This window comes from Myotis brandtii, unplaced genomic scaffold (assembly GCF_000412655.1).
Source record: "Myotis brandtii unplaced genomic scaffold, ASM41265v1 scaffold423, whole genome shotgun sequence".
Classification (NCBI taxonomy): Eukaryota; Metazoa; Chordata; class Mammalia; order Chiroptera; family Vespertilionidae; genus Myotis; species Myotis brandtii.
The window spans coordinates 4694514-4719147 of NW_005366214.1; the positions used below are offsets into that span (position 1 = coordinate 4694514).

The window sequence follows — 24634 nt, forward strand, 5'->3', positions numbered from 1 at the left end:
GTATAACTCACACAGAGTTATACAAAGAGGTTATAGAAAGAGGTAACATATTGTAGGCTGTGGACATGCTGAATGCTACCATAGCAGAAAACTATACCCTTCTAGGACTAGTATGTACAAGTTAAAAAATATGTATACATTTCTGATCTAGTAAGTAACTTGCAATACTTAAATTTAATGGTGGAACGTGCAAAAAATTAATAATGCTGTTTTAATAACTCATAGAAAGCATATACATACACCCAATGAATTCATCTCTTTATTGCATATTGCTATTTAAAAAATGTACAATTTCATAACACATACAACATTTTCTTCTTGGTACTATAGCAACAGTTTTGCACCTAAAGACTAAGTGGGTCCAACTACTAAGCTAATAAGATACAAGACATACAATTAAGTTTACAAATTATAATGCTTTTTCTTTTTGGCATTAATTTAAAAAAACACAAACTTTAAAATACACATCCAAGAGAGAAAAGTGGCTACTTACACCAGCACCAATCTAAAAAAGTAGATTTTTTTTTTTCCAACAATGGCACATGGAATTACCTGCACACAGCTTTTGGGGAAAGAAACCAAAAATGGAAATGGCATAGGAGGTAAACCAGGATGGTCATCTCAAAATGAGGATGATTGGAAAGGGCACCAGGGACACGACACACAGCTTGCTCCTTTAGTGACTCTCCAACCACTTGTCTATTCCTTAAACTGTAAAATAAAGCCATTTTCAAAATGCAGTCCCCAAATGGAGCCAGACCAAATTCTCCTGCTATAAATAGAAAAGAATATATATAGAGGCACTTTAGTTAAGGAATAGACAAATCCATCAGCATATCCCACTCCTCCTCATCTCCAAGCCTTTTTTGAACAGTCTCTGCCTGCACCTTTAACGTGGTGTATTTGCAGACCTTGGTAACTAAAGGTTGGGGGAGCCCAACCTCTGCTGTGTATTTATGTTTTATTTGCTAGTCATTTACTTCCATTAATCGTAGAAAGTCACTAAGTTTGCAATGAAGGGGAAAATGAAAACCACAGCTCTTGACAACGCTTAGAGCATTATTTCACAGCTTCCACACAGCGCAGGGACCTTGCCGTCCGCGCTAAGCATTATAGTTTATACAAACTATTTTTAAATAGCACAATTCCTGTACAGCGCACGCATTGGTATTTTATTCACCCCTAACATCCCCATTAGAACATGAGTTCCTTGGGGGCAGAGGCTCTGTCTTGCTTACCATTGTAGCCCTACTATGCTTGGCACATAGTAGGTGTTTAATAAATATTTGTTAATTGACTGAAAAACTCAATTTAGTGAGTAAATAATGTTCTAGTGCAACAGGACAAACTACTCTCTCCACAGGAAACCCAACCACAACATGATAGATGGAAAGAAAAGAGACCCTTAGCCCTCCTCCCCCACTACAAATAAATAAAGCAAAGCCAAAAAAAAAAGTAACAGCCCCCTTTATATACCATATAATTTAAAGATATTAAGAGTTGGTAGGTTAATGGCAAGTATCTATATTTTATTTTCTAATGTTCATTGTTTTTATCCATTTCTCCCTGAGAGCTTTATCTTTTGGACTGAAGTTTTACAGGTAGCTTTACTGACACACAATTAAAAATGACAACATATAACAGGAAAGCACTTCAGACATACTTAGAGCTAAACAGATCTCGGCATCTCTGTTGGTGTTGTTGACATTTTGTGCATTTACTAAGTATTCTTTAGTCCAGACCTATATTTACAGAAGACGCAGCTTGTCCTAAAAAAGACTGAAAATAGATAATACCAAAAAAAAGGGGAAGGCACCCCATAAACAATTTTAAAAATAATTTTTAATCCTTCAGAGAATCCCTCCTTTTAGGTCTTGGGTGGGAATTTTATTTATTGTTAGAACAAGCACACTCCGGCAGTCTTTTTCTTTAACAAGAGCACAGATTGCATCTAGATAGTGTTCTTCCCAAAAGCAATGTAAAGAAATCATTAGGATGCTTGGCAGAGAACTCAGTGAAATTAAGAAAAAAAAAATTGATGTCCAAGTTTTAAATAGATGAAAAGATTCTGACTGACATTCTACATAATTCAGATTGTGTGCAAGATGTCCTCCATGAACAGTTACAGACGCCTCCCTACACCCACGTCAGAAATCTGAGCTCGCCCTGTCAGGTCCTGCAGCGATGCACCGGCATCACATGGGCAACCACCAAAACCACTTTAAATCTGTATCTTTCCAACACCGGTTTCACCAATGAAAATAATTCCAGAGCACACCAAGCTTGGAGACCTCATAATATTTCAAGCTTTTTTGTGTGTCTCTTTACTCTAGGGAATGTCTCTGTCATCTCTTTCAGGAGATAGTATTGTGCTTCTGAACAGGCGTGGTGTTCAGGGAAGAAGACGAGCCACACTCAATATGAATGCATACACCAAGGGCTTCTGGGCACAAACAGTAACGTAGGTTTTTAAAAACCATACAGATAGGTCTCCATATAACACTCAGACTTCTATATACATTTTTAATATACATATACACATACATTTACATACACACACACTCACACCTGCACTCACAGATGAAAGGAGAAATTGCCACTGTTCGGATTGCAAGGCAGTGTAATGAAAAGTTCTAGTCACTTCAAAGGGCTGCTAATGAGCTTTCTAAAAAAGGATTCAAGGAAAATTAGAAATTAAGTTTTGTGACTGGTCTCTCGCGGCTGCTGTCCGTCATCTGGTTGGTAATGCGCTTGCGATTCCGCTTCAGTTTAGAGAGGTCTTTGTCAAACACTTCTCCCGAGCGCAGAGCTGAAACCAGGTCATCGAACTCGCCGCCTTCCTCGCTGTTCTCCTTAGCTTTCCTCATTTTACGTTCCCTTTCACGTTGTTCTTTGAGCTGCAAACAGAAAGCACCCTCTTAGAAGTGTCAAAGTGCTGTATTTTGTTTACCGTGGTGGTGAATTCTGTGAAACATGGCAATGCTACAGCCACACCCAGCCATGTTCATCTTCAGCTGCCAACCCCCTCAGAGTCACAAGAGAGGGGTCACTGGGACATTGCTCATTGTGGAAGCAATAATCAATAGAGAAAAGTGACCACTACTTGGTGATTAGAATCTCATCATCTAGAATCTTCTAGGTAAACCTCATGATATTCCAGTTAAAGAGCAATTGAAGCAATTTCTATTTCTATAATGGGATGAGAACATCATCACTATTAAACTGACCCCAAATATTGGTTTCCTTGATGGTACAGAGAGACTAAAAGCAAATACTCATCGGGCCACTCTCCTTACATCAAAGGCTTAGCTGGTATCTATTATGAATGCCTGGAACCCGCTATGCAACTTACTATTATTAAAAGCCAAATAATACACATACATTATAGAAAATTTGGGTAATTCAGATACACAAAAAGGAAAAAATTCATCCTTAATTCTTTTATTTATTAATTTATTAAATTTACTAGAGGCCCGGTGCACAAAAATTTGTGCACTCGGGGGAGTGAGGGGGTCCCTCAGCCCATCCTCAAGTGCTGTATTTTGTGTACCGTGGTGGTGAATTCTGTGAAATATGGCAATGCTACAGCCACACCAGCCATGTTCATCTATAGCTGCCAACCCCCCTCAGAGTCACAGGAGAGGGGTCACTGGGACATTGCTCATTGTGGAAGCAATAATCAATAAAGAAAAGTGACCACTACTTGGTGATTAGAATCTCACGATCTAGAATCTAGGTAAGCCTCATGATATTCCAGTTAAAGAGCAATTGAAGCAATTTCTATTTCTATAATGGAATGAGAACATCACTATTAAACTGACCCCGAATATTGGTTTCCTTGATGGTACAGAGAGACTAAAAGCAAATACTTATCGGGCCACTCTCCTTACATCAAAGGCTTAGCCGGTATCTATTGTGAATGCCTGGAACCCACTATGCAACCTACTATTATTAAAAGCCAAATTCGCCCTACCCGACTTGGCTCAGTGGATAGAGCGTCGGCCTGCGGACTGAGGGGTCCCTGGTTCGATTCCGGCCAAGGGCACATGCCTGGGTTGCAGGCTTGGTCCCCAGTAGGGGGCGTGCAGGAGGCAGCCAATCAATGATTCTCTCTCATCATTGATGTTTCCATCTCTCTCTCCTCCCTTCCTCTCTGAAATCAATAAAGAAATATATTTTTTAAAAAAAGCCAAATAATACACATACATTATAGAAAATTTGGATAATTCAGATACACAAAAAGGAAAAAAATTCATCCTTAATTCTTTTATTTATTAATTTATTAAATTTATTGGGGTGACATTGGTCAACATGAACATATAGGTTTTAGGTGTGGGTTACAAGATATGTATATTGTACTATGTGCCCACCACCCAAAGTCAAATCTTCTCCTGTCACCATACACTAGGTTAATTCTACTATCAAGAGATAATCATTGTGAACTTTTTGGGGGAATATCGCACCACTATTATTTTCTGTATTTACACTTATTTTACATTAAAAAAAAGGTTTTATATAGAAATCATTTTGTAAGCTTTCTTGCATTATTAGTCTTCGAAGACATGACTTTTAAGGGCTACATAAATATTCCTCCATGTAGCTATTACTCATTTAGAACTGATGCCTTTTTAGGTTGTCTGCAGTTGGGGCAATTATAAAGACTGCTGTTCTCATGCAAATTTATGATGATTTCTTTAGACTAATTTCTAAGAAATGAGTTTTCAGATCAAAGAATGTGGATATAATCTGGGGGGCTTTGGAGGCAGATGCCAAATTGCCCAAGGGAAACTTTATACCGATTTAAACTCCAAGCAGCCTTCTAGAGAGTGCTCTGACGCCCTCCTTCTTGCCAGCACACCAGAGTGCTACTGAAAAACCAAGAGTTGAAGCAACAGACCTTGTAGGAGGTGGGATCGGCCAACTAGCCAACTAACTCATCGTTCTCTTACCTGAGCTTCCATGCGCGCTCGGCGCTCTTCCTCCTCCTTCCTCTTTCGCATGTTTTCATTCTCTTGTTTGGCTTCTGACACAGCTTGAAGAAACTGATCGAAAATGCCAAAGAACTCATCTGGCTGCATTTTGCCAGCCTCTTCCCCAAAGTGTTTCACTGCTTTAGTAAACTGGAAAAAAGGGGGTTTTAGTAAATCCGGTGTTCCACGAGAGAGTTGCACTACAGATTCCTCCAGCACTCAAGCTCAAGTTGAGCCAAATTTAACTTGCGGGATTTGAGTGAGCCTGCATTTATCTTTGGCTGCCAAACATGTCTATCTGTCATTTTTAAAGTAAAAGAATGAATACTCCTCTCCTTTTGAAACCATTTATTCTTGTCTGCCTCATTTCAGCTTAAAATCTATGATTACCTCCTATGACTTTTTATTAACTAAACAGTAGTAAAAACAAGAAAGCAAAATATCATAGGGCAGAGCACTCAAGACATAAAACTAATAGCAAACTCAGCAGGGGTAGGGAAACTTGTACTTTTAACTTTTCTTTGAAGTAGTTTAATATCATTTATTGGTGCCATATGGTCAATATCAAAAACAAATGGGATCCAGTGCTGCTTAGATGCTCTTTCTAATAATAAATAATGCTGGTATTATCATATTTCCTGGGCCTCAATTAGAAAACAATAACTGATTATTAAGGGAGAATTTTTAAAAGTTATATTAAAATATATGTACATGATAAAATAGTATTTTCATTCTTTTTAGTTTTAACTGTTTCTAATTTTAGTTCTTCGGGCAGTTATCTTCATAACTTGAAATCACATGCTTCCAGGAGCCAGCGTCATTACGATCATCCAAATATGTTCAATGCTGGTCAAATTGTTGGTTGGACTTTTTCTTTCTCTGTAATGGTCTAAGGCTGTTAAGCTACTAAGAATGGTGTTTTTAGATTCAAAGTCAAGCAAATGATCACTCCCTATACCTAATTCACTACTTAAAAATTTCTAGAACTTTAATTTTTTTTTCATATTTAGACCATAAAGTTTATGCAGTCCCATCACAAAAGTTTCTAACTACTTTTATTTTTTTTTTTTGGCATGACTTGCCTAATTATTAAGTTTTTCTGATATTTCAGTGATACTATCTACATAAAGGAAATGTTTTCAATATTTAGTCTCTTTTTATTTTTTATCACACCCTCCAGTTTTATTGAGATATAATTGCATACAGCACTGTTTAAGTTTAAGGTATCCAGTGTAATGACTTGACTTACAATATTTGTGAAATGATTACCACAATAAGTTTAGTTAACATCCATCATGTCATATAGATACAAAAAAGAAAAAAAGGAAAAATATATTTTTTCCCCTTGCAATGAGAGCTCTTCAGCCTACTCTCTTAACACCTTTCAACCCCAGCACACAGCAGTGCTCACTACAGTCATTGTGTTTAGAACATCACATCCCCGGGAATGACTTATCTGACTGGATGTTTGTACCTTCTGACTACCTCCCTTCAATTTCCCCTCAATATTTATTCTTAAATAAACAATTTTTAATTATGTTATATATATGTATGTGTGTATATGTAGATGATATTTTATAAATGTTATTTCATATCTTTAATTTATAATAAAATATTCCTTTACCACTTTTTCCATCACTGAGGAGTTGTTCTCAATGTTTTACTTATTTGGAAATATTCTATTAGAAACCAGAGCTCTTTAGGAAAAAACACAACATTCTTCACACACCACATACAGCGCTCCAGCTTGTTCCATGGTTTTATAAGCTCATTTCTAAAAGCTCTGGTATGAACAAAATGGCAATAGACAGCCTACAATTGTGTTTCTAAAACAGTCAAGTTCATGCGCTCCAAGCCATCCTGAATGATCTTTTTATCTAGGAATTCTAGTGTTGATGAAGTCATGTATATTTTTGTCTTAGAAACATGAAGAAAACGAGTTCCAGACTAAAGTTCCCACGCTAAAATAAAGGGGAAAAAACACGCTGTGTATGTGTGTGTTTAAATAAAATGTTAACTATCTAGTTGATTCCCATAAAAATGTTTGAGCCCTTGATGAAGTACGTACTATATTGCCCGGTTTGGGGAGGAGGTCCCCTTCCTTACCGAGTGTGTAATTCAAGTGGTGAGGCACACACAGACATGGAGGGGCTATCCCAGTGGAGCTGCTGGCATAGCTGACCTATTGCAGTCATCAGAGGTTGGACCTCTAACAGCAGTCATTGAACATGTATTGTCTTTCCATTTATGTAATAATGTTGGAAATGGGGCTTAATGTTGAGACTATCTAATGTATCTACTTCTTAATTTTAACCAGTATGTGTGCACACTTATAGAACAAGCATCCAATTCTATAACTGAACATGTGACCACAGAAAAATGACATCCATTACTCAAGTTTCAAAGGAAAGATTCAAGTTAAAGGGAAATTTGTGGTAATTGAGAGATGGGTGTATAAAATTACTTAATAATTCAGGGAAAGGGCTGAATATAATTTATCAACAACGAGAAAGAAAATGAGAGAATATATGCCTATATATGTATATGAGTATGTATATATTTTGAAAGAGGAAATAACGAGAGAGAGAGAAAAAATGGGCAGGAGAATTTAAAGGTCTTAATAATTAACCAACACAAATTTTTCCTTTATAGAAACACAAAATTTTGAAATAGTAAAAATTATAAAAAGGAATCTTATTAAAAAGTATTCCTCTGGCAATAGGCCTTAAGAGGATTAAGAGACACCTCATTTAATAAATTCTTGTTTATTTATTCTGATTGTCTTTATTGTTTATCATTTGTCATGGAATTATCTATTATTGCATAGCGATTATAGTTTACAGACTCCCTCTTGAAAAAAAAAATCAATTCCTAAAAATAAAAACATATTTTTACAAACTTTGAGTAGAATAAACTACTCTAAATTCATACTCCACTGTGAATATTACATGTGGGCCATCCTCTGGCCTGCTGGACTTGGCATAAGCTCTGCTAGAGATTCAAGAGGGAGTATCCTGTCCTCCCAAGCATCTCAGGAGATCACACTGAGGCACAGGCCTTGTCACACCTGATCTCACATTTCCTGACTTTAGTTTTCATAATCTCTTTTCTGGTTTCCAGCGATAAGTACTTTGACCCACTACTAATCAATAGAAAACTGTCTTAGTTTATTTACTGGTTTTACACCTTTTGGATACTTCATAATCTTGCTAACTTAAAGGCAACATAGGCCAGGCAGACAAAAAGGGTATGTTTTAATTGATCACAGCCTGGGGGGTGAAAATATGCTTATAGTATAATATCTGAAAGTATCAGCCCTTTGCAAGGGGAAACTTACCAGATCCTTAGCTTCTGCTAGAAGATCTTCAACATCAGAGAAGCTGAAGCTGGCCACTGTGATGAACTGGCTGACAACGGACACAAATTTGTCTCCAGGCTGCGAGGGCTGAGACTTCTGATATTCCAGCTCCTTAAACCCAGGAAACGGATAATGTCAGTGTAGGCCTTGAATGCAGACACACCGTGTCTCGTTCTCCATATGCTCAAATTTAGTAAGTCGGAAACCTGCTCTGGAACATTTTGTGATGCCCTCGCTCCACCTGCCCTCTGCCCACCATGCTAGGCCATGCCCATGTGCACACATATTTGCAAACAGCAATTTATTCAATCGTCTGCCTTTATCAGTGTGACTCCTTACACTGGCTTAAACGTAAGCAGATTAGTATCTGGATAAAATTAATAGAAGTTAAACAAGAACTCTGGTTCCTTGATTTTTTTTTCTTTCCCTCTCTGCCAAATCTACTTACTTCCCAAACCATGATATCTGGGTAGGTAGAATTTCAACTGCAGTTACCATTTTCCTTCTTGTCCACCCAGTGATTCAGTTTTTATGAACAGACAGGTGAGGAGTATCAGTGCATTGTTAATTATCCATATTCTCTGTTACCATGGTGATGAACACACATTATTCAAATTGAATTTTAATTTCAACCATTACCAGATGCACTTGCTTATTTAATCCCACAACACCTCAATGAGTGAGGCATTGTAGAGGGTTTGAAATCCTTATGCAAAGTCACATAACTGATGTATGACAGGGTCAGAATTTGAACTCAGGTCTGCCTGACTCCAGAGTCTCAGTAACAATGATGCTGTGTACCAACGGATATAATCTGGATCTATTTCCTTCTTCACCGGCTTTGGCAGAGGTGCCAACAAGCAGGCGAGTAGAGGTCACAGGCTGTGGGCTCTGACAGCTCTACCACTGACTTGGTTCTAAGCCGTGACAAGTGGCCTGGGCCTCAGTTTCTTCACTCGTAAAAGAAGGGCAGTATCTATATCACCACAAGAGTCAAATGAAATAACAGAAGTGGAAACTCATAAATTAGGGAGCTTGCTCTGATGGAAAAAATGGCCACAATCCTAGCACTTTGGAAACTTAGCATTGTTTGTGTGTGAGAGATGTAGACGTGAAGGCAGTTTTAAAGTGTTTCATTAGTGTATAGTTTCAAAAGAACAATATAATCACCTTTTGCCAATCACAATTAGAGCACATGACTATTTATATTTCCTTCCCACGCTGCATCTTGACATTTAAGCTGCCGGGGGACGGGGAGGGGAGGCTTCTGGAGCCCCTTCCCTATGAAGAGTGTGTGACAGTGTACCTGACCCAGGGCTGGAGAGATTTCAGCAAAACTACCTTTAATAAACCCAAACACAAAACCTCCTTGCCCTGTCCTGCCCCGCCCCGAGCCTTGCTGTGAAGTAGCTCGTGATCAGTCTATAGGGTGGTCATGACTGCCATTCCAGCTCAAGAAAGCCTTCTCCTGGGAGGAAGTAAAACAGCCTTGTCCCAAGTGGCCCTTCTCCGTTGGCCTCTGAAAACCGACGATGTCCCACGACTCCCCCAGTCTCGCCCACTGGGACTGGGAGGAAAGTTCACTCATCGGCTTTTCTTTTTAAACAGCTCCCCCTCCTCCCCAGGGGAAAAGAAAACCTTACATGCTTCTTAGTTTACTAAAAGCAAACGGAAAAGATTAGACATTATAACTTCAATTTTTGTTGAGCTATGTCTTTAATGGAGTCAATTACTTTCTATGGCATCGTTTTGAAAAATATCTGAGAGGGGGGCACCTTTCCAAGCTGCCTGCGAATCGGCCTCCCGCACCGAGTGCCAGACCGGAGCTATGTCCATTCTCCTGAGCGAGGCTCCTCACCCCTGACCTGCTCCTCGCTGACAGGGACATCCGTGCAGCAGCTGGTGGCACTGTGCCATCACAGCCATGGTCTTCCACTGCCTCCAGCGGTCTGACCTGCTTCCCTCCCGCTGAGGCCTGGGCCAGGTTGTCCGTAACCCTGGACATCCTCCCTTCCATGCACCTAGGTCTACCCTCCTCAGCATAGCTCATGTCATCTCCTGCAGAAAGGAAGCTTCCTCTAACTAACACATGCCAGTCATTCCCAGCCTCGGCTAAGCTACATTCACCCTTCTCCCGAAGCCCCCTTTGCCATCACCGTGCTTTTCTGGAGGTGGCCACACTGAGCAAACGTGATGTTCTCTGGACTGACTGCTCTTGGCCATTGCAACACCTGGACGGCAAGGACTCTGAATCGTCCCGACCCCTCGCCTTGAGAACGGACCGTACCCCCAAGTGTCTGCTCAATACACACTCCCCAAACACAACAGAGAAGTTCCATGACTACGGAGAGAGCACACATCATTTATTAACAGGACGGGAACACCGTGAGGATCCCTGAAGAGTATCTGGTCCAGCCCACGTCAATGAGCCCTGCCTCCCAGGCAGGAAACCCTGCTGCCTGGCTGAACACAACCTGCCTTTGCTTCTTTAGTGTTGCTGTTTTCTTTTAAGTCAATAACTGTTTATGCGGGCACAGAACATGCTGGATGTCACCAGCACCAGGCGCAGTGGCGAGACGGGGAATTAGAAAAGAAACACACACTCACCATCTCCACCGCTTTCAGGCCACTTCTCAAGGTGCTTATTTCTTTGTCCAGCTCCGTCATGCTGTTACAAAGAGCAACTTTTAGTAACGAACATGTGACTTACATGTGTTAAATATATGATGGCTTAATATTTCATGCTTGGAAGTCCATACCAGTTTACTTTAAATGTTTAAAATTCCCTTCAATGTTCAGATTTCACAGAAAGACAACACCATGTTAAACTTGTGGAATTATGTTTTTTCTTTTCCACAGCGAGCAGATCTGTTTTAGTATAGGTTAAAAATAGCAGAATAAAAATATCTTTCCATACATAAAAAAATATTCCATGTTTTAATCTCAAAGATATTACTTAAGCAAATCACGCTATGCGAAAATGAGTGTGTTGCCATGTGTGTCCCCCTTTGAACAAGTAAAAGAAGCGAGCTTGTCCTCAGCCACAGCCACGCTGTGCTCTTTATAATTGTGTATTGCTTTTCACTAAAGCTCCAATGATGTGAAAACTGCAAGGTGATGGCTTAACTTTCCATCAACAATTATTTTTCTTAAGGTTGTACTAACTAGTTTTTATTGTTTTTGCCTTTAAAAACAAAAACAGAGAAAACTCCCTGGACTTCTTCCATAACACTTTCTATTTGACGACTTTTAAATTAGAGAATATCACTGATATCCACATGTAAACAAACTCACCAACACTTCATTTTTAACTTCATGTCTTACATGGTGCACTTCTACCAAACTCTACAGAGAGAAAGCCTGCTTATCATACTTTTCAAATTCACTACAAAAAGATGCAGCTAAAATGTTAAAAAAAAAAAAAAAAAGGCCAAAAGTAGGAGAAAGAACAGCAATGGAAATTGCCTGCTTCTCAGTCTCTGAAAAGTGGTGTGAAGTTTGTGGTAAAAGTTTGGCAACTTGCCATTTTTTATTTTTAGTGCCTTCATTTGCATAAGGACTGCTTTCCATTAAAAGGTTGCCTTGGTTTCTGGGAGTGTGCGTGCACATGTGCAAGCTACCAGCTACGCCCTGACATTAGGTCTTCTATTTGCTTACCCATCTATCCTCACTTACTACCTATATTTTAATATAACTGCCTTTGAAAAGTACTAGTGAAACCACATTCCTGAACTCATAATGCATACTCTGAACCCATGCATACTCATAAACCCATGATGAGGTCTTGTGGAAGTTAAGCACCACATGCGGGAGTACTCCAAAGGAGCTAGCACACACACATATATTCAAAATCATATCACACATCTGAGTGATTTGGGTAAGATTCAAACTTTACTTCATATACTAGTATTCAGGGGAAAGCAGCGGAAGGACCCCTTTCAGGCAAAGCTAACCGATTCTCTCAATGGCTAAGGCACAGTCCAAGTGATATAAAAACTAAAAATTTCACTGTACTTACTTTACTTTTGCTGCTTGAGGAATGTCCCGCAGTTCTTCATTTAGGTTGAGAACCTTGGGGTATTTATTTTCCACAATAGTTATGAGATAGTGCAAAAGTGTAATGTTCCTACAATTAAAGAAGGAAAGAATATTAATCATGGTTAATATCTGCATATGATTTGCACATTCAAGTGGTTGAACCCACAAGAATGCTATATTCCTGCATTAATTTCAAATTTTGGAGGTTCCTATAAGGCAAGGATTCTCAAAAGAAGGGGATACTGGGAGAGCCTACATGAAATTTATATAAACATATGTCAAAAGGAAGCGTACACCTTCTATGAGGGAAGGACAGGGGATAGGAATTACTTCTAAGGCCCATAATAAACATCCTTCAAAATCTGGGTGATTGAAATGAAGCTGAACCATTACCATCGGGGCGTACCCTCACAGTGCATCCGCCCAAAGAAGAGGTGTGCCCAGAGAGTGCATACCAGGCAGGGTGGGGTGGGGACTGAGGGATGTTTAACCCACTAATGAGGATAGCTATTTCAAGTCTAAAAGTACAGAGCAGCAACTCACTGATGACAATTACTGATAATTCTCACTTACAGTTTCTTTGACCTCTATGATAACTGTTTTCCCCTCTGACTTACTTGCTTTGCTGTTGTGGCAAAGGGTGGTCAGAGAGTTAGAAAGCTCCCAATTTCAGGGCTGAGCCTGGAAGTGGGCCAGGACTGTGCCATCATGGATATGGTGTCCTGGCAGCCAAGAATCCACTTCCTAATTTTAGCAACACTTCAGCTCCTAACTGCATAACCCACTTCCCTCTTCAGTGGTGACAGGCCTGAACCCTCACTGACCTGGGTTGGAAAGGCAGGCGTCTCAGAACACTATTAGGCAAAGCTGTGGTAGTCTGGCCCTGTTGTCCCCGACTCCACTGCGTGCTATAATCACCTGGACTTGATACGTGGGCCCAACTAAGAGTCATTTAATTGGAATGAGGTGGGGCCAGGTGTGGGCATTTTTTCTTTTTTTAATTCCTCACCCAAGGATATTTTTTCCATTGATTTTCAGAGAGAGTGGAAGGGAGGGGAAAGGAGGAAGGAGAGAGAGAGGAGAGAAATATCAATGTGAAAGAGACACATCAATGGGTTGCCTCCTGTATGCACCCCCACTGGGATCAGGGATCGAACCTGCAACCCAGATACCTGCCCCTGATCAAACCTGCAATCCTTCAGTATGTGGGCTGTCGCTCTAACCACCATGCCACCAGGGCAAGGTGTGGGTATTTTTTTTAAAACTCTACAGTGATTCTAACAGCCAGGATCAATAACTACTAGTCTATTGGAAGTTATCATAATCAGGACACAGTGCATTTCTTTTAAAACATTTCCATAATTCTTAGATGGTTGCTAATTCACAGTGCTGTCACAACAGCCCACCCACCTCCAGCTCAAGTAGCAGCTGCCACAGTTTTCTCTTCCACAACAGTGAAAACCACTTTAATTACCCTCACAGCTTCAGAGTCAATGTAATTCTGTTCCTCTGAGTCAACTGGCTCACATGTAAAAAAAATTCCCCTATTTTTTTTTTGCTCTCAATAATTAGAGAACAATTGCTCAGCAAAGTAAAACAGTGGTTAAAAATTCTAGCCGTATCATTGCACGTCAACTTTGCAGTTCCCAGAATCTACGTGACTATCTGCCCATGTCCCTGCTACCTGAGGAGCAGCCCGAGGGAGCAAATTCCCAACCACCATCAAAGAAAGGGAAATGCCGTTTTTCTTCATTTTTTCAGAGAAATGCTTTGTTATTTAGAAAAAATTAAATTTAACTGACCACATATACCTTTCTTAGTGTAGAAAGATTTAAAACCAGATCTGAGACCTAGCTGGTTTGGCTCATTGGATAGAGTGTAGGCCCACAGACCAAAGAGTCCTGGGTTTGATTCCGGTCAAGGGCACGTACCTTGGTTGCAGGCTTGATTCCCAGCCCTGGTTGGGGTATGTGTCTCTCTCACATTGATGTTTCTCTCTCTCTCTCTCCCCCCCTCCCTTCCATTCGCTCTAAAAAAATCAATGGGAAAAATATCCTCGGGTGAGGATTAGCAAAAAATAAAATAAAACCAGATCTGAGCTTCCATATATGTTGGCTATCCAAATAACTCCTCATTGGACTGAATATACATTCTTGGAGAATAAGAAAACAACTCAGGCGCACATTCGATCATCCTCTTGTCATGACCAGAAACAAGGCTTTTAACGCAGAGTGACTGTACCCTTCATGCTGACTGCCCCCTTCCCTGTGTAGTTTGATTAGATTCAATGAATATTTAAAGAGTGCTTATGGGCAAGGCCCTCTGCTAGGCACTGTAGGTTTATTAGACACTGTGCTACTTCGGGGGCGGGGGGGAAATATTCACAAGCAGAAAGAAGGGGAAAAAGAAAGAGATCAGAAATGCTTTCATTTTATTTGTTTTGAAAAGGCTTGTGGAGTAGATAAAATCTGTAACTTCAATAAGCAGTTCATCCCACAGTAAGGGTCAGGTTATCAGTAAGCTGGGGAGGGCAAAGGATATCAGAGGCTTGTGATGTGTAGGGGGCAGGGAGGGGCTAGAGGGGGAAGAGGCAGAAGGAGTGGGAGAACAGGACTGACTGGTGGTGAGGGTTTCCCGCTTCCCCAACTTGCAAGTGCAGGTGAAGAGAACACCCTTCCGTAAAGAGATGGCTGCTCCTGATGTTGTAAGTAAGATGCCACAGTTATTTACTACAACCTCCAAATAAGACCTGTTTTTTGTAGTGTAGAGCTGCAGACAGAGCAATGACAGGTGTCAAATACCTGTAAGGCCAAACGCCCTGCTTGCTGTGACCGTGGGCAAGCGGAATGAGTGCCCCAGTTTCTTTCTCTGACAGCAGGTGCTGCAGCACTTGGCCCGTGTCCTTCACGGGCTGTGGTGACAATCAGTGTGGAAGTGCCCGAGAAAGGAGCAAGTGCTTACAGTAAAAACAAGGTGGCCGTGAGAAAACAACAGCTCTCCTCTGTTCATCCATCTCCGCACAGCGCAAGAATAAGGCTTAGCCTCGAAATGTAACGCATTATTTCCTATGGGAGGATTTAGAGTGGCCATCACGCTATGCCTCAGTAAGCCTCACTAGTTAGGAATGATTAGGGTGAACAGCCCACATATTTTACAAAAGAATGAAGGTACAGAGAAGTTGATCTTAGGAACAGTTGTGCATGTTTCTTTGAAGTCAGTGAGAACCTTAGAGACATGTGGCTCTCAGGGAGATGAGACTTAATGTGCTAATGACCCACCCTGCTAATGACACCGGAGCATTTCCACACCTCAGTGTCTCCAACAGTCTGTCCACCTGAAACCCACTTTATAGGCAGCACTTTAACGCGTCTTGGGATGAGCAGCTGAGCACCAACAGCCAAGAGACATTTACACCATACTTTTTTCACAGGGCTGCTAGCCTCAATGTGTGAAAACCCAGCACGCTTCAGGTCTATCGCCAGCTGTCAGGTTTTGAGCCTTTTCCCTACAACACGGGTCTCTGTGGGGGTAGTGACTGGGAGTCATGCACAGACTACGTGAACACTGGTCGTGTTCTCTTTCTTGATCTGGCACTAGTTACACAGATGTGTTCAATTTGTGAAAATTCAGCAAGATGTACATTTATAATTAGTGAATTTGTCTTTAGTCCACATGAAAAGTTTATCTAAGAAAACCCAACAAACAAAAAACTTAGACTAGATGATATCCCTGTGGACTGAAAATGGATGAAGGATAATTGGCTCACTAGGAACTTGGGGGTACCCGTGCTTGTGAGAGAGAAGAGTGAGAGAGACAAGTGCACACCGGAGACTGCAGGACCAGAGGGTCCAGATTTAAGCCGTGGGTCCTCCAGATCCCGTACTCACTTGTCAATACTGGATTTTGTGTCAGCAATCTTGTTTAGGCTGGATATCTTGAATCCATATGCATTGCCTCTTTGGCCTTTATTCATGTAATTTCCAAATGCCAAAACCACTTCCAGCAACTGCTTCAGGGCACTGCTCCTAAACACCTCTTCTGAGCCAGAGCGGATCGCTTCAAAACAAAACATGCACAAACACAACTATGACAACTGAGACTTTTCAGTGAAACCCATTCTAACTCCACACACTGAGTATGTACTGAAGGTGCAAGATTGGGTTGTTAGATGGCCAGGGGCACTTTCGAAACACCTGAATTAGAAGCAAAAAGCAAGAGGACAGAGAGCCGGCTAACCCTGTTCAAGAGGCCCACTGGCAGTTGCACAATCCTATCCCTTTCCAGGGCTTTTCTTGGCTGACTTATCAACCAGAAGCAGTTAGAAATACACAGAACAGAAAGTGCACTTCCCACATTCCTTTGCAAACACTTTCTTGCCCGGTGTGAGTCAGATCAACAGGCTTACTGATCAATTCCATTGATAGAAACATTGGTCAGCTGTGTTGCATGTTACAGCTTGCAGGTGGCATCAGGGATCAGGGCCCGAGCAGGGTCTCGGTTCCAGCCGGCCTTCTGGGGCTGTGCTCTCCAGCTGCCTCGACCATATTTCAAACATTTACAAATTTAATCGTCTCAAAATCAACCCACATTTATAGCTTCAAGTCTTCCCTTAGAAAAATCTAGTAAGGCCTGTTGCAAGAAAGCTAGTTAAAGGTTTAATGCTAGTAGCAGTCAAATATATTCCTCAGTAACACCATGTGGTCAAAACCCCAGTCCTGCAGAGGAGCGAGGAGGTGCGCTGTGAGCTCCAGAGCCCAGGCCAGGCCAGCGAGCCAAGTGCTGACAATAAGTAATCACCTGACAGAATCCCAAAAGATTTCGAGCAAAAACACCACCAAAGGAATCCTGTTTACTATATACATTAGGATTGCACTCGGACATGGGCACTTAAAATGAACATCATTTTCAATCTGGGCGGCTTGATTTTGACTTTACCTTCCACTTTAGGTTTAACTTCTGCAACACGCTCTGCAAACTTCTTTTTGAAGTACAGCGACTGCAATCTTTGCTGATAATGATTAATTCTGTAAAAGCAAGCATAGACTGATGAGCATTCACTTAATATGTCTATGTTCACTCAATGGACTTGGAGGGGAGGTACCTCAGAGCCCTCTCCCCAACCCCAGACTCTCTCTGTTTCTCTCTCTCTCTCCTGGAGAGGAGCATGGGCATGAGGCAACTCTGCCTTGAGGGCCCACTTTCCTCGGACCTACAGGGGAACTGGGCAATTGCTCCAGGGTCCTCCTCTCCAATCAGATTAGACAATGGCTGGCTGCAGTTGACTAAAGACCCCTTCCCTTCATTCATTTCAAACGGGCCAAATCCGGCCCGCAGGCCGTAGTTTGCCCACGGCTGGATTAGACAATGGCTGGCTGCAGTTGACTAAAGACCCCTTCCCTTACTCCAAGTCCTAGCAGTTCTTGAACAGAGAAGGGGTAAAAGGGAATGTAAATGATAAGACTCCCCCTTCTGTTGCAAATAAAGGGCTGTTTCCTACACTTCTCTCCTGGATTCTTAACTTTCCACAAGTCTGCCTGTGGCAAAAGCACAGAGGAAAACTGCCTCCAGCACTTTCTCCTCATACCATCTTCTCACTCACTCACATCTCCAAACCTTCTTTTTCCGTGTAGCTCCCTCTCTGCTCCCTGAGGGCTGGCAAGCTCTGCCTTCCAAGATAGCAACTGGCTACTCCAGATAACAAGGATAGATCTGGCCTCTGGTCACCACCAAGGTTAGAAGCTCTAAGCTGCTGAGAAGGAGAGAGTGGACATTTTGGGCCAGATCTTCTGAAATCACTGCCTATAGGGCTCTCGGGTGGAAATTTCAGTCAGTAGGCCCAGGGATCAGCCCCTCCTCCAAATCCATTCTATGCAATCAGACAGATCTGGGTGTGCGGTCCAGGCTCTCCTTTATTAGGTGACCTTGAACAGGTACCATAACTACTCCGTTAAATGGAAGAGAACAGCTCTGGACCTCACAGCCCTCCTGGCAGGGCCGACAGGAGGACTAAGCGAGATGATTGGGAGGAAATTTTAGTCCAGTAGGACCAGGGATCAGCCCCTCCTTCAAATCCATTCTATGCAATCAGACAGACCTGGGTGTGCGGTCCAGGCTCTCCTTTATTAGGTGACCTTGAACATGTACCATAACTACTCCGTTAAATGGAAGAGAACAGCTCTGGACCTCACAGCCCTCCTGGCAGGGCCGACAGGAGGACTAAGCGAGATGATGCACACAAAGGTCTGGACAAAGACTAGGTGGAGCTATTGTAGGTGGCCATCAGGTTTGTCTACACAGGTTGCTGGGCACACCTGTCAAAATTTCAAAACCATCCTTTGTCCTCCTGCAGTAGGCAAGTTGAGACAGAACAACAAAAATAAGTCTGGATTGGGCAGCAATGTGGAGTAAGAGGCATGTCCACCTTGGCTACACATGTTGGCCTCTGGCACTCAGAAGTGCTCTGCCCTGGGCTGACTGCGAGTTTCAGGACTGTTGGTCCTTCTCTAGTGCAGAATCAATTTGCTAGGCCTGGGAGGGTACCTACATTCAACTCACACGCCAGAGTCAACTAAGAACAGTGGCTGCTGCAGGGACTTCTGGAGAAGGCTTGGAAAGCTTGCCAAGGCTCTGTGGGAAGAATGCCACCATCGATTAGTGATGTCTGCTTGTGTCATGATTCAACACCTAGACCTGGCTGTTCAGCTATGTGGGCTCCAGGTTGACATCAGAGTCTGTCCATCATTGAGATGTGGAAGTAGTAGGGAGAGTGAGAAACAATCCCCCAGAATCAGAGGTGAGGAGCATGACACTGAATGGAACCAGGAAGTTATGACTTAAATAGGTCGAAACTCATGAGTCAAAAAGCCCAGAAATAGAGATAATTGTGAAAAACCCTGACCCTGTCTCACCCATGGACAAGGACTCAAATAAGCAAAACAAATTTCACACAACTCTGACTTGAAAAGATTCTGCAATTCAAAAAGGCTTCAACATGAAGCAAAAGTTTAACTTCCTTAGAGAGGTAAGGGATGTCTTTACCTTTTAAGCATTTTTAAACTCACCGGCTCATCTCAAAGAGGAACCTGTCAGCCTTGGCCATCCGATCCAGCTCATGTTTATGTTCCTCCAGAAGGTCAATGTCACTTTTTTCAGGAACAAATTTCAAGAGCTAAAAAGGACACACAAATATTAAAAGTGAGGTTTGTAACTTAAATTTCTTCAGTAATTTTTCACCCTTTCAGTTAATTTGTCCCAAGATGAAAGTTTAACTTTTGTTTAATTTATAAGCTCGGCTCAGACGAAGTGATTAAGATACACTAGAAATGACTAAATCTTTCCATTTTTACTTGAAAGTAGATGAACTGGTGTAAGATTCATTCCCGGCCCCTTTCTGTTCTGTCCTGCCTCTCAAACCAGAATGCAGCAGTTCTTCACCATGCCCTACTTCACACAGACCATCTGAGGGCCCTGGAGATCCCACCCTCTCATTAGAAGGTACAAATGAGGTCCAGAGAGGTTAGAAAACTTCCCCCAGGATTACAAGGCAAGAGTGTGTCATCACCAGAAACAGAATCTGGGTCTCTTGATGCCCAGCTCTACCCTTTTTTCTATTACATCATGTTGGGATGAGTTATTCTATGTGTATTTTCCATTCATTTTGCGTATCTAATTCTCTCTCTCTTTTCTCTATGTAGAATTGGATGAGAGGAATGCAGTGGGATTTGAAGCTTTTAAGTCCATACTTTATTTTGGAGGAAGAAATGACATGGAATGTGGAATACCATTTAAACAGAAATACCATTTAAGGTGGAAAAAGTACTTCTGTGTGTGTCTGATTTCCTTTAAAGGAACAAATATGTGTATGTGTGCATAGGCATGTGTGCTATTTTCTAGTTCAAATGCCTATGGACATTTAAAAAAATAAATTACACTGACTCTGTGGGCCCCAAGGTCCTCCCTAGAATTTGATGCTGACATTGGGTGCTCCATTTAGCAGGGTTTCAAATGTTGGATTTAACCAGGCACCTCAGCAAAGGCAGTCAGTGTGGGTGTGACCAGCAGAGGAAGAGAAGTAGAACCACAGGGAAGGAGGTGAAGGGTGTGAGGGTGGAAGTGTATTCCAGGCAGTGGCTATCATGTGCCAGGGCCTGGCATTGGTGACACAGCACTTATGCAGGTGGAAGAGCAGCTGGACCAGCAGTGGGGGAGGGCAGCAGTGGTCAAGGTTGGGGAGTAGCAAAGGCCTGTTAAGAAGTTCAGTCTTGCCCTGGCCAGGTAGCTCAATTGGTTAGACATCGTCCCTATACTCTAAGGTTGCCAGTTCGATCCCCAGTCAGGACACAAACAAGAATCAACCAATGAATACATAAATAAGTGGAACAGCAAATCGAGGTTTCTCTCCTCACCCCCCACCCTTTCTCTCTCTCTCTCAAATCAATTAAATTAAAAAGTTCAGTCTTATTTTGAGGGTACTGGGATAAACTCAAAATTATAAGTAGGGGAATGAGTCTGCATTTTTAAAAAGGTTACAGTGCCTGAAGAATGGAGGTAGAATTAGAAGGGATCGGAAGTATTAGGGGCTGGGATTAGATGGCTAACGCAGTAATTCAGGTGAGAAGATGGTGGCCTGGACTGGGCAGTGGAGAGATCCTAGAGCTATTTAGGGGGTTTGAGTAGAACTGGCCTGGCTTGTTGATGGATGAATTATGGTAGATGAGAGTCAAAAGGATGAAGCTACAGGCTTCTGATTGAGGCAATCTGTATACAGTGTGTACCAGGGAACCCATGCAGAGAAGGCTCATGACGGGTGGACGGGGAGAATGTGAGTTTAGAGTTCCAAATATGGCAGGAGTAGCAAGTAGTGATTTCTAGTAGGCAAGAGGACAACTGGGTCTGAAATCCTAACCTGTCAGGAAGACGAAGCATTGGTATTGGTTGGAATGTGCTTGGAAGTGAGTGAGGCAACCTGGACAGCCATCGAGAGAAAAAGAGCAGGGCTCCAGAGAAGCCAACATTTAAGGGAAGAGGACAAGAGGCACCTTCAAAGGAGGCCGTGGAGGGGCCACTGTGGAATCCCAGGCCCAAAGGAGGGAGGCGTTTCATCAGGGAGCAAGTGCCATCAGCGTCACACCGAGAAATCAAGGAAGAGAAGGCTGCAAAGTGCCCTGGCTTTGGCAACAGGGATTTGTGTGTCCTTGGTGAGCACAGCTCTGGGAGGTGAGGAAGACTACTGCAGTGAGTAGAGGAAGAGTGAATAGGAGGTGAGTGGGGACAGACTTTCAAGAACTTGGGCTGTGCCAAAAAAGAGAGAGGACAACAGCTAGATGGAGATGTGGGGTCTTAAGAGGCATGTGTTGAAAAGCTGAGACTCAAACAAGTTACATGTCAAGAGGCAGAGGTGATAGATCTAGGAGAGGGCAGAGTCTCTACTCTGGCTGGTCCCCGAGCCAGAGACACCCCTCTTTCCTGATGGTGTGGCAGGGGCGGGAGATGAAAGTGGATGCTGGAGAGTTCATAGTCTGATGGCTTGGCAGCTTCTGGCCATTTATGTTCCGCTGTTCAAATAGTGACAGTGGACAGGGCAAGCATCTTCTTGCTCTTCCTCAGTGCAAGAGGGAAGGCAGTGGCAAGGGCGATGAGAAGGAAGAGAGAAAAAAAGGCTTGCTTCCCCACCTTAGTTCGGATTTTTACCTACTAGCAAGGAAATTCAGTTCTAGTCTCAGGTATCGCCCTCACTCATGATGCTGAGCCCACAACTCTGTCCAGGATAACACGGCCACTAGCTCTCTTTCATTACAAGAGAATAGTAAGAGGAACATGCTAAAGGCACAGACCTCCTCAAAGCACGGATAACAGACTGTGTGTGGAGAGTTTGAAGAGAAGAGTTAGACAAACACCTGGGGGTGGGAGAAAGGTATACATTCCAGGAGAGTGTACTGACCTCATCTGATTTCTGAGCTCAGGAGCTAAAAGCAGGAGAGGAGGAAATGAATGTGGCTCACATGCAAGTCACAGAGGAGGAAAGAGAGGCTGGCTCCAGCGCCTATCTGGGAAGAGTGTGGTATGAAGGAAAAGGGAGCAGGAGGAATAGCAGATCAGGGAGAAGAGAAAGAGCACGAGACACAGAGTCACCCGAGAGATCAGGTCAGGGGTCCTCGGGGGCCAGATTCTGCTTCATAGACTGACTTTCTTACTTGTATTTATTTGAAGTTCATTCTATGTGCACTGCAAGCCCTTTTGGCAAGATTTTGAAATCCTTTCCCTCAAGGAGGAATTGTGCTGGATGCAATTTCACAGTAAACAGATCTTGTGGAATTTAAACATATGACCTTGTCGATAGGGGCTGAAGGCCTCAAGACTAAGGCAGCTTTCTGCGGCTCTTCACTCTGGGCCAGTGACTGCTGAGGCAGACAGCTGCCCAGGGGGCCACCTGGGGGCGGGGATGGCGGAGGTGGGTCTGATGGTCTGATGGTCTGATGGTCTGATGGTCATACACAGAGCATCCCAATAGACTTGGAAACACAGTCACTATTTTGATAACTAAATCAAACCTTAAAAGGACAGTATGCAGGTTTTCCCATTGCAAAGCGCGAGGGTTTTCACCTCCGACCATTGCAACTGCAGTGGCTCCAGGGAGGGAGGGCCCATTTGGGTGGTGACACCGCACTCATCACTCCTCCCTGCTTTGTGTCCCAGACCTTTCAGGACACCAGTGAGCACCACTGGAAATGCACACGCAGATACCACCTCATCGGGAGCAGCCTTGCCACCCAGGGTCACTGTTAGCAATGCAAAATATTCTTTTCCTCTGCTCTTGGGAGCTGAGCACCCCTACAGGTGAGTCCTCAAGTTCAGCCTGGATTCATGATTGCTTGTGTCCACAGTCAACCGTAGGTGTACATGGCTCTTACAAACATGGACCTTTTGACCAAAATCACTCATGGTCCCAAGGACCATGAGACAAGCAGTCAGAACAGTTTAGGCCCCGACCAAGAGACAGGTCATAACTCTAGAACATCTGCTAGCTACCAGCACTGTCACTTGGGGACACTGAACAAAGCTGCTGGACAGCACGCACAGAGCGTGTTGTAGAAACACTGCTCGAAGAGAGGCTAGGCCACCACACCTTGACTTGCCCGTCAAGGGCAATACAAATCATCTCCAAATACCACGAACAAGGATGTGTGCTGACTGTGGGTAAATCCATCCCAGGCTTGCCAGCTCTGGCAACTGAATGTACTGCCACGTATGGATGCAATTTCACAGTAAACAGATCTTGTGGAATTTAAACATATGACCTTGTCGATAGGGGCTGAAGGCCTCAAGACTAAGGCAGCTTTCTGCGGCTCTTCACTCTGGGCCAGTGACTGCTGAGGCAGACAGCTGCCCAGGGGGCCACCTGGGGGTGGGGATGGCGGAGGAGGGTCTGATGGTCTGCAGTGAGGGAGGGAGGAGCTGCAAATACTCTAAAAAATGAATCGGAGGCTTAGGAATTACTTTTAAACTATTCATACACAGAGCATCCCAATAGACTTGAAAACACAGTCACTATTTTGATAACTAAATCAAACCTTAAAAGGACAGTATGCAGGTTTTCCCATTGCAAAGCGCGAGGGTTTTCACCTCCGACCATTGCAGCTGCAGTGGCTCCAGGGAGAGAGGGCCCATTTGGGTGGTGACACCGCACTCATCACTCCTCCCTGCTTTGTGTCCCAGACCTTTCAGGACACCAGTGAGCACCACTGGAAATGCACACGCAGACACCACCTCATCGGGAGCAGCCTTGCCACCCAGGGTCACTGTTAGCAATGCAAAATATTCTTTTCCTCTGCTCTTGGGAGCTGAGCACCCCTACAGGTGAGTCCTCAAGTTCAGCCTGGATTCATGATTGCTTGTGTCCACAGTCAACCGTAGGTGTACATGGCTCTTACAAACATGGACCTTTTGACCAAAATCACTCATGGTCCCAAGGACCATGAGACAAGCAGTCAGAACAGTTTAGGCCCCGACCAAGAGACAGGTCATAACTCTAGAACATCTGCTAGCTACCAGCACTGTCACTTGGGGACACTGAACAAAGCTGCTGGACAGCACGCACAGAGCGTGTTGTAGAAACACTGCTCGAAGAGAGGCTAGGCCACCACACCTTGACTTGCCCGTCAAGGGCAATACAAATCATCTCCAAATACCACGAACAAGGATGTGTGCTGACTGTGGGTAAATCCATCCCAGGCTTGCCAGCTCTGGCAACTGAATGTACTGCCACGTA

The 24634-nt window shown here is 43.0% G+C and overlaps 1 protein-coding gene across 1 annotated transcript in view; it reads right to left on the reverse strand.

The window, feature by feature from the left end:
- Window positions 1-241: 241 nt before the first annotated feature.
- Window positions 242-24634, reverse strand: part of DAAM1 (dishevelled associated activator of morphogenesis 1) — a 159198-nt gene continuing 134805 nt past the window's right edge. The window contains exons 18-25 of the mRNA XM_014545958.1: window positions 19428-19534; window positions 17302-17390; window positions 16254-16422; window positions 12347-12454; window positions 10936-10996; window positions 8308-8439; window positions 4950-5120; window positions 242-2897 (exon numbers count right to left, since the gene is read on the reverse strand). Coding sequence (XP_014401444.1) covers window positions 2688-2897; window positions 4950-5120; window positions 8308-8439; window positions 10936-10996; window positions 12347-12454; window positions 16254-16422; window positions 17302-17390; window positions 19428-19534 — 1047 coding nt within the window. The 3' untranslated portion in view covers window positions 242-2687. The remainder of the gene's footprint in view (window positions 2898-4949; window positions 5121-8307; window positions 8440-10935; window positions 10997-12346; window positions 12455-16253; window positions 16423-17301; window positions 17391-19427; window positions 19535-24634) is intronic.